Genomic DNA, 9,560 nt, shown 5'->3' on the forward strand with positions numbered 1-9,560 from the left:
TTTAGTTATGGTGTCAGCTTGTCATGTTACTGATAAACCCTGTAAATAAATTGACAGCTCTAACAAAGAGCTGACACTGGAGACTTCTTCCTTTATTGTTAGGCGTTTATGCAAAGCTTCGTTGTAGGAGTCTCCGTGAACGAACTGTTACTGTAGAAATGTGCACTCCTTCTGACCAATCACCATCCAGCATTTCAGAAGATCGATATGAAGAGACGCGTTTTAGACGTCTCACGTTTACACGTCTGGGATACAGGAAACGGTCAGTTTGACACACCGCTCAAAACTCAACACACAAGACAAAGATCCAAGACAAATCTGTTCTGTTTTACTTTTTTTTTTATTAGTTATTTTAATGTTATGTTTTTAAAAATAAAAAAAAAAATCCAATAAAATAAAATAACTGGGAGAGAGTCCTAAGCGACGGCGGGTTTGTTAGCACTCGTTAAGAGTTGTGGGTGTGAAGCGCTAACGCTGATGATCGCCGCGGTGTGGTGCCACAGCCCAGAGCCTCTGTAATCAGGACGCCGTGAGCCGGAGCACCGCGAGTACCGCCTTTCCTCCTCCGTCTCAGCGCACGTATATATACGTATACACTCGCGTTCTGGGGTTTGTTTTGGAATCTCCTTCAGAAAGGACATCAGTACCGCTCGTTTGCTGCCACGGGAACGCAGCCGTCTGTCCGGTTGTCGCAGAATGAGGTCTTGGAGGGGAAAAAAATAATAATGAGGTCCTGTTACGATGCAAGAGGTATTCAACAATGTCACATTTGACTTTTTTCTGAAAGAGGTTATGAAGAATTTCCAGTTCACAGTCTTGGGAGGTGAGAACATAACTGCAAAAAAAAAAATGTAAAAAATTCCTTCCCACATCTGAACGAGTGACCACACGAGGGTCCTGCATGAACACTGCTGTTAAAATGCATCACTGAGGCTTTCTGCTGGACAGGAGTGAAGAGACACAGCCTTCGTTCACAATGAGGTGTTAGAAAAAAACTATAATAATAATAATAATAATAATAATAATAATAATAAAAGTTCTTATCAAGATGGAGGAGGCTCCTCGCGGAGTTTAGCGTTTCTCCACCGGCCGAGTTCGCTGCCAGTTTAGAGTTTTCACACGTAAACTTGGATTTCCGCTCCTTTGTTTCAAGCAGCCCAAACACAAGAGATGACCCGTGTCCAGCACCAGATATTGGAGGTTAAAAAAAAAAAAGGAAGAAGAAGAAGAAAAAGGTGTGGACATGCCCACAAACTCCTGACACACCTGGGCCAGGTACTGAGCGTTGGTTGGTTTGAGAAACGACAGGATGAAGTCCGACCTGATCTGCAAAGGTTCCGAAGCCCAAGTGGGATCGAGTGCCGTCTCTCTCTGAGGCGGAGTTTTCCAAAATGATCACAACACAATGATGAAGATGATGAAGAGAAAACTCCACCCTGACTGACACCACATGAGCTGGACTTTTTACTTCAGACTTCTTTCACAGGATATGATCTTTAAACTCTCATTATTGGTTTTCCTAAATTACCCACAATGCCTTTCACACCAATAACACCATCGACTCCATCTCCCTCATCATCTCGCAGTCTCGGCTGCGCCGTATAGTTGCAGTGCATCCTGGGACTCCGAGTCCAGCGTTTGCATGAACATCTCCACTACTTCTGCACTGGATTTCATGTAATCTGCTGAAAAACGGTGAGCTAGAGAAGTGCTCTCGTTGGTTTTCCTGTGCATTTAGGAGCTAAACGTGATCTTCATCCCTTCTTCTCGAGATCTTTTCTTCTATTAAACGTCATGGTAGCCGGGTTAGATATAACGACATGCCCCCTGTGACATCTGAGCCACACACAACTGTTGGCTTTATACAGCAGCAGCCAGCCGATCAGCAGATATTTTCAGGGGGGAGATTTCCTTCAGGATGATCATGATGATGAGGTTCAGAAACTGGGCTCTGATTGGACAACACGGTCAGGTGGTACATTCACACTGCGGAAAAAGAATCGGCATGACTGAAACCCGTGTGTGTTTATCGTCGCTGAAGTGCGTGGAGCACCAGTGGGCGGCACCATCTTAACTTCACTGCCGGTTGCCATGGTTACACAAGCAGTTTGCGGCTAGCTCAATTCTGCCGTTCTATCTAACCTACAGATCGCCTGCGAAGATGAACAAACTTCATGCATGACTGTTTCGGCTCTCTACACACATCTGACCTCGCGCTACGGCGGAGCGGCGGCTCTCGACTGCTGTGAACGACCTTGCATCCTTTATGCCAGATGTTTGTTCGGCTTCTACACTAAAAAGAAATCGGAGGAAGGTTGAAATAAAGCCCGGGGTCACTACAGTGTGAATGCACGCACTGGAAATCTCGCTTGCATCATTTCAATAATAATAATAATAATAATAAAAATAATATTTAAAAAACGCAATTTTCGACACCAGTAATGGTGAAGTCTTTCAGCCTTCTTCTCTCCAGTACCTTTCAAGTCACCAAAAAATTTAAAAAAAAATGAACCGAGAGCCTGATGTTCTCCTGGTGTTCAGTCTTCTTGGCAATTTTGTGAATGTGGGGAAGATTTATTTAAAAGAAAACAAAACAAAAAAATCTGTCGTTAATTTAAATATTTTCTAAAACTATTCTTCTATTCTGTTGATTTGGCCGTTTTTTTTTTTGTTGTTGTTCTCCGTGTAGATCGCTCGTGCCGGCGAAGACGAAGGAGGTGGTTACCTCGAGCTCGGCCTCAGCCTCGAGGCAGATTACAAAATAAAACCCCAAAACGAACAAAAAGAAAAAAATAATAATGCAGTGTTGGCGGTGCTCACGCCAAGACCGAGTCCTTCTGTGTTTGCTGTGCTTGTGAGCGCTGCACAGACTTCTGGTCCATGTCACGGAAGTGTTTCTCCACCTACACACACACACACACACACACACACACACACACACACACACACACACACACACACTAAATACATTTTACTATGAAACAGAAATGAAAACCTCTTAAAGTCACACTGAGGCTAGACACGATATAATAATATAATGTTTAACGTTTAAATATATATTAAAATATATCAATAAATAATAATATAAATAATATAAAATAAATAATGTTTAAATAATTATAATATTGTGATAAAATATGCCAAAATATATTTAGAAATACTGCGATATCATGATTTATTTATTTATTTTTTTTTTTTTAACTCGACTGCACTGAACCTTTTTTGTTATTTTATTACATTATTATATTTTAAAAAATACATTATTTACATTTTTCTCCTCATTTTATATTTCTGTACGAATGATTTACTTGATTTATTTCATGTTAAAAAATAATAAAATGAAACGTTTTTACATAAAAAAGAAATATTATAAAGAGCAGTAAACGCCAAAACACTAAACAAAAAGTCAACATTTGGTGTGACGTCTTTAATTTTTTATTAATTTAAAACCCAAGGCATCGTCAGGCTGAGGAAGTGTTCATGCAGATTGATAAGGAAAGGATTTATCGGGTCGGTTTCACCTGGCTCATGACTGAAGCTCAGAAAATAAATAAAATGCATTAAATCTTTTCAGCATTTAATTTTCTCCTCCATCAACCAGCAAACATCATCCAGGGATCTCCTCATGGTGACTGAAAGATTCCTTCCTGTATTTTCCCTCCTGCTGCGTAGCGCTACACTTACAGATCTGCGTTAAACCTACGCTAACGTTCACATTTTAATATCATTATTGTTTTTTTCCTCAGGACTTACTATCTTGCGTACGTGTCCTAACGCACTGCCCTCTTTGCCTCTGCAGTTGTCAGCTCGGTACGGCGGCGTGATGACCACATCGTCCATCACCACGATGTTCTTCTCCTGCCACTTACAGTCTTTGATGCTGCAGGATGAACAGGAGGATCAGAAAAGTGTGGTGGACACTCCAGGTGTTCAGACAGAGACAGATGTGGAAGGAGAAGCGGTGTGGAGATGAGTAGTGCGAATTTAAACATCACTCACGTTTTGTGAATGGTCTGGAACAGCTGCTGGCCCTCCACTGAGACTCCGGCGCTGACCGCGTACGCCTGAGACAACTTGTCTTCTTTTTCCGCCCGAGCTCTGCTGGCCAGCTGGAGGAGAGACAAGTGGAGGAACAGGAGATACCTTCATGTACACACTCAACTCAGAATTTATTGCTTTCTGGTTCACTCATTCTCTCGCTCTTTGACTCGCGCTCTGGCTCACTCAATGTCTGACTTGCTCTCTGACTCAATCTCTGGCGCTCTGACTCAATCTCTGGCTATTTCTCCGACTCACTCTCTCTTGCTCTCTGGCTAACTGATTCGCTCTCTCGATCTCTGCCTCTCTGACTCGATCTCTGCCTCTCTGACTCGCGCTCTCGTTCTCTGACTCCTGTTCTACTCGCTTACTAGCACTCTCTCTGACTCAAGAGGCTGCACGATCTTACCTTGCTGAAATTGAGAGACGCTAAAGGGGGCGGAGTCTCGCTGCGCTCATTGATGGTGTCCACTTTAGACACGTAGGCTAAATTAACCAGGATGACGTCGTTAAGATGGGACTTCCCACTAGATGAGGGGCATTCTGGGAAAAAAAGACTGGTCAAGGAGAAGGAACAGACCATGTGCAGAAACAGAACAAACGTCACAGAACGTCTAGACGGAACTTTTAGACGGATCACCGTCTACACTCCTGGCAGGAGCAAGGTTATAAATGAATACATTAACGAATAAAAAAAACATACATAAATAAACAAGAGTATAAAGAGATATACAAATAAATTAACACAAACACAATCAGTTTAACAGTATAAAGATTTAAAAGATTAAATATTCCATACGGAGCAAGTGACAAATATATACACGAGTCGTCTATATTAAATTTATTTGGAATAAGAAAAATAATAACTCTTATTTAACACACACATCATCTGTAATAAAACCCTGACAGAAAATATTTATTTTGAACATCAAGTCTGGAAAATTCACACAACCTCAGGGCTTGATCAAGATATCAGGATCTCTGAAATAAAGCGATATAGAGACTCTAATGGTCATCTGGTCATTGTCTAATCTAAACTCAAGTCTAACTCAGTAAATCATTCCCTGACATCACTCGAACTCTGAGCGCTGGATTTCATTCAGAAAAAGCTATTTCTCTTTACTTTCTTCACTTGTGGAGGAAATCCACCTGCATCTAATACTCAAGATCCATTCCAGAGAGTTCCTGAGTTGAGCACCAACAACATTTATACCACAACTACCACAAATAACACCAACAACACAAACACCACCACAAATAACACTAACACAACCAACACCAGCAATAACACCACCACCACAAATAACACCACAAGTAACACCACCACCAATACCATCTATAACAGCACCAACACCATTGTCACAACAGCACCAGCACCACCACCTATACCGACAAGAATAACACCACATATACCACCGACAACACCTATATAACCAACACCACCAATAACACCAACACCATCACCACCTATACCACCCACACCAATAACAGCACACTAACAACACCAACAATAAGGTCTAGGAGGAACGTTGTTTCATTTCACTGTGTACTGCATCAACTATATATGGTTGAAGTGACAAAGCTTCTTTGACTTTGAATACCACCACCACCAATACCATCACCATTAACACAGCCTATACCACCGACAACACCTACCATCAACACCAAGAACACCACAACCACCACCACCTATACCAACAATAACAAAACCACCAATAACACCAACACTAATAATACCACCATCAATAACACTTCAATCACTAACACCACCACCAATAACATCTATACCAACACCACCAATAACACCAACACCACTCACCAATAAACACCACCAACCCAAATACCAACAAGAAAAACACCACCTATACAACCAACACCACCAATAACACCTGTACCACCTAAACCAGTAACACCACCAACCCTGCTTCCCTGTTACAGGAAGGATTTTCTTTAGATGATTAAACACTTCTGAATGTAGGATGATTTTTTGTGGCTCATGACAACAATCACGACGACAGCGGAAGGTTTTAAAAGAGAGCCTGTGCTCGCTCTCTCACTCACACACACACACACACCTGTATGCAATGGCAGTCAAGGTGTCACGTGGGTGTCACGTAGAAACGGCACGTTATTTTAGGACACACATTCGACCTCATGACCTAATGACCCCATGACGAGGTTTGTGTAAAGCGTGAGTATATATATATATATATATACATACACACATATACATACACACACATATACATACACACACATATACATATACATATATATATATATACACTATGCAGAAATAAAAGCAGGATTAGAGAAAGAGAACCAAGATCGGTCCCTGCTTTTATTTACAATTATTTATTTATCCTTATTAATATTATTCCACAGTATTATACACACACTATAACTCATTAAGTAGCCATTCCTTTGACGTTAAAAGGGGTGTGTTAGTGGGGGGGAATGGCTAAAATGGTTACACCCGAACCACTACAGCATCTGTATTAAACACATAAATTAAACTTATATAACTTAAAAGGTTTATTTTAACAAAAACAAAAAAAGAGCCGGTTGCGCGCGAGAGGATTCCATTCGCTTTGGCAGCAATAGTTAGCTAGCTTAGCTTAGCATAGCATAGCTAGCGTAGTGTAGCATAAACTAGCCTTGAGTCGACTACAGCGACGATTATTTTGTTTGTTTCATTCTTGCAAATAAATAAATAAAGGATACTCAGAGTCAGCATCTTGGTCTGATAATCGAAAGCCACGACCTCTCCCTGTAAGCGCTGTCCCAGGCAGGTGAGGCAGGCGACATGGCTCCCGATGCTGAAATACTCCCCCGGTCCCGGAGCCGCCATCTTCTCCGCCAAACGAAAGCAGCCCGGAGCTCAGGACTGGGCGCTTACGTGCTTACGTCAGGGTGCGTAATGACGACACCACGCCATTCGGGGGGGCGGGACTACATATAGTGGGTAGTGGGTATGTGTAGTGCGTTTGGACGTAATAATAATAATAATAATAATAATAAATGAAATACTCCGTGTCATGGTGTTTTAAGGAAATAATCCACGACGGAATGAGTTTATCTGACCAGCCTGAAGTTTTTTTTATACCACAGTAATGGAAATAATTCTATCTATCTATCTATCTATCTATCTATCTATCTATCTATCTATCTGTCTGTCTTTCTGTCTGAAATAATATATAAACCCAACTCTGAGCGGATCTCCAGCATGGGAGGCGTCAGTGAGATCAGTGGTACTAATACGTTACATGCACCGCTAGCCACTGTCAAATACACAATATACGATATACACGCTAAATATGCTTAAACTATTGCAAGACATTCTCAAATAATAAATACAAACTAAAGTCACAGTTAAAATATGAAATCTAAACGAACTAGTGCGCGCGCTGGGAACAGTTTAAAGACGAGTCCAGCCTCTTCCCTCACTCTAGCTGACGTCACACACACACACACACACACACACACAGTAGCGGACTGAAGTCCGTAATGCATTTAAAAATTAATATAAAATAAACTATAATACTTATCAGCATGAAACGTAATAGCACACTTAAGCACGGGCGCGCTAACAAATAAGCTAAAGTGCAGCTTATAACACTACTGAGATCAGTGGAGTAAAGGGAGTGAAAGCAAGGTGACTTGGAACCATGTTTTTAGTTATTACCGTTTAGGACTAGTAGCGCGCCCAGGAAACGGAATAATAATAATAATAATAATAATAATAATAATAATAATAATAATAATAATAAATAGTGACTATAACAAGAGTGCTCTCTCAAGGGTCGGCTCTCTGCTTTAAAAAATAAAACCACAGACAAGAAAAATCCTAATTTTTGCATTTTTAAAAAAGAAATGATTGTTCTAGAACCTTAGCGGATTGTTGGATTGGATAATGCTTTTTTATTCTTAGCTCAAAGGAACTGTTTGAGCTCATAAGAAGCTTCTAGAACCTTGATAGAACCTCGGGTCCTCGTGCGGCTTTGAAGTTTTAGTTTGAACTAGAGTTCTGGAACTTTTTAGCGCCTAATTAATTAAGCGCCAAGGTTCTAGAACCTTGGGTCCTCATGCTGCTTTAATGTTTTAGTTTAGTGATTTGGAACGTTTTGTTCATAAGGTTCTCAAAAATGGGTAGAACCTTGGGTCCTCATGCTTCTTTAAGGTTTTAGTTTAAAGTTGAGTTCTGGAACTTTTTGAGCTAATAAGAAGGTTCTAGAACCTTGGTGGAACCTCGGGTCCTCATGCGCTTTTGAGGTTTTAGTTTAAAGTAGAGTTCTCGAGCTTTTTGAGCCCATAATTCGGCTCTAGAACCTTGGTGGAACCTGTGTTCCTCATGCTGCTTTAAAGTTTTAGTTTAAATTAGAGTTCTGGAACTTTTTGTGCTCATAAGAAGGTTCTAGAAGCTTGGTAAAACCTCAGGACCCCACTCTGTTTTAAAGTTTTAGTTCAAAGAGTGCCAGAACCTTTGGTTTATATGAAGGTTCTAGAAACTCGGGCCATCACAGTGCTTTATAGTTAAATATCCAGTTTATAAGACACTTCTAGAACCACGACAGTTTATCTCAAAGAGTTCCAGAACATTTTTGTTTATAAGAAGGTTCTAGAAACTTGGTAGATTCTCTAAGGTTGTCATGCTGCCCTGAAGCTTAAGGTTCAAGGTACAGTTTTAGATCTTTTTAGTGCACTAGATTTTTCCAGATCCTCAGGAGAAACCTGGGCCCTCACTCAGTTTACAAACTTTAGTTCAGAGTAGAGGACAAGAACAGAAACCTGGAACCTTGATCTGTTTTAACTCAAAAGTTTTTGTTTAGATCCTAGATGGACACTAAGTTGAAAGAGTACCAGAACTTTTTTGATTCTAAGAATGTTCTAGAAACTTGCTAGACTACAGGACGGTCATGCTGCTTTGAAGATTAGGTACAAGGTACAGTTTTAGTTTATAAGAAGGTTCTAAGAGTAGAGTTTTAGATCATTTTTAGTGCATCAGATCGTTCTAGAACCTTGAGAGAAACCTTCGTTCGGAGTAGAGGACAAGAACATTTTGTTTATAAGAAGTTTCACCGTTTTAACTCACATATCGGAAGCTTCTAGAACTTGGTTGGACAGTAAGTTGAAAGAGTACCAGAACTTTTTTGTTTCTAAGAATGTTCTAGAAACTTGCTAGCCTACAGGACGGTCGTGCTGCTGTGAAGGTTCAAGGTACAGTTTTAGTTTATGGGAAGGGTCTAGAAGGTTTTAGATCATTTTAGAGCATCAGATCTCTCCAGAACCTCGAGAAAAACTTTGGTCCTCACTCTATTTAGAAACATTTTCTTGGTTCTAAGAATGTTCTAGAAACTTGCTAGCCTACAGGACGGTCGTGAAGGTTTAGTTTCAAGGTACAGTTTTAGTTTATAGGAAGGTTCTAGAAACTCCATGGGCTCTAAGCTTGTCATGCGGCTTTGAGGTTTTAGGTTGAAATAAAGTTCTGGAAACTTTTTGCTGTTCGTAAGAAGCTTCTAGAA

General features: G+C 40.5%; 1 protein-coding gene across 1 annotated transcript; it reads right to left on the reverse strand.

Annotated features, from left to right (window-relative positions):
* Positions 1-761: 761 nt before the first annotated feature.
* Positions 762-6,922, reverse strand: lsm12a (LSM12 homolog a). Its single transcript, XM_058377893.1, has 5 exons — positions 6,763-6,922; positions 4,448-4,581; positions 4,000-4,109; positions 3,754-3,880; positions 762-2,903 (listed from the first exon to the last, which is right to left on the reverse strand). The coding sequence occupies exons 1-5, from the start codon at positions 6,887-6,889 to the stop codon at positions 2,817-2,819; spliced, it is 585 nt and encodes a 194-aa protein (XP_058233876.1). The 5' UTR covers positions 6,890-6,922; the 3' UTR covers positions 762-2,816.
* Positions 6,923-9,560: the final 2,638 nt, after the last annotated feature.

This window comes from Hemibagrus wyckioides, linkage group LG24 (assembly GCF_019097595.1).
Source record: "Hemibagrus wyckioides isolate EC202008001 linkage group LG24, SWU_Hwy_1.0, whole genome shotgun sequence".
NCBI lineage: Eukaryota > Metazoa > Chordata > Actinopteri > Siluriformes > Bagridae > Hemibagrus > Hemibagrus wyckioides.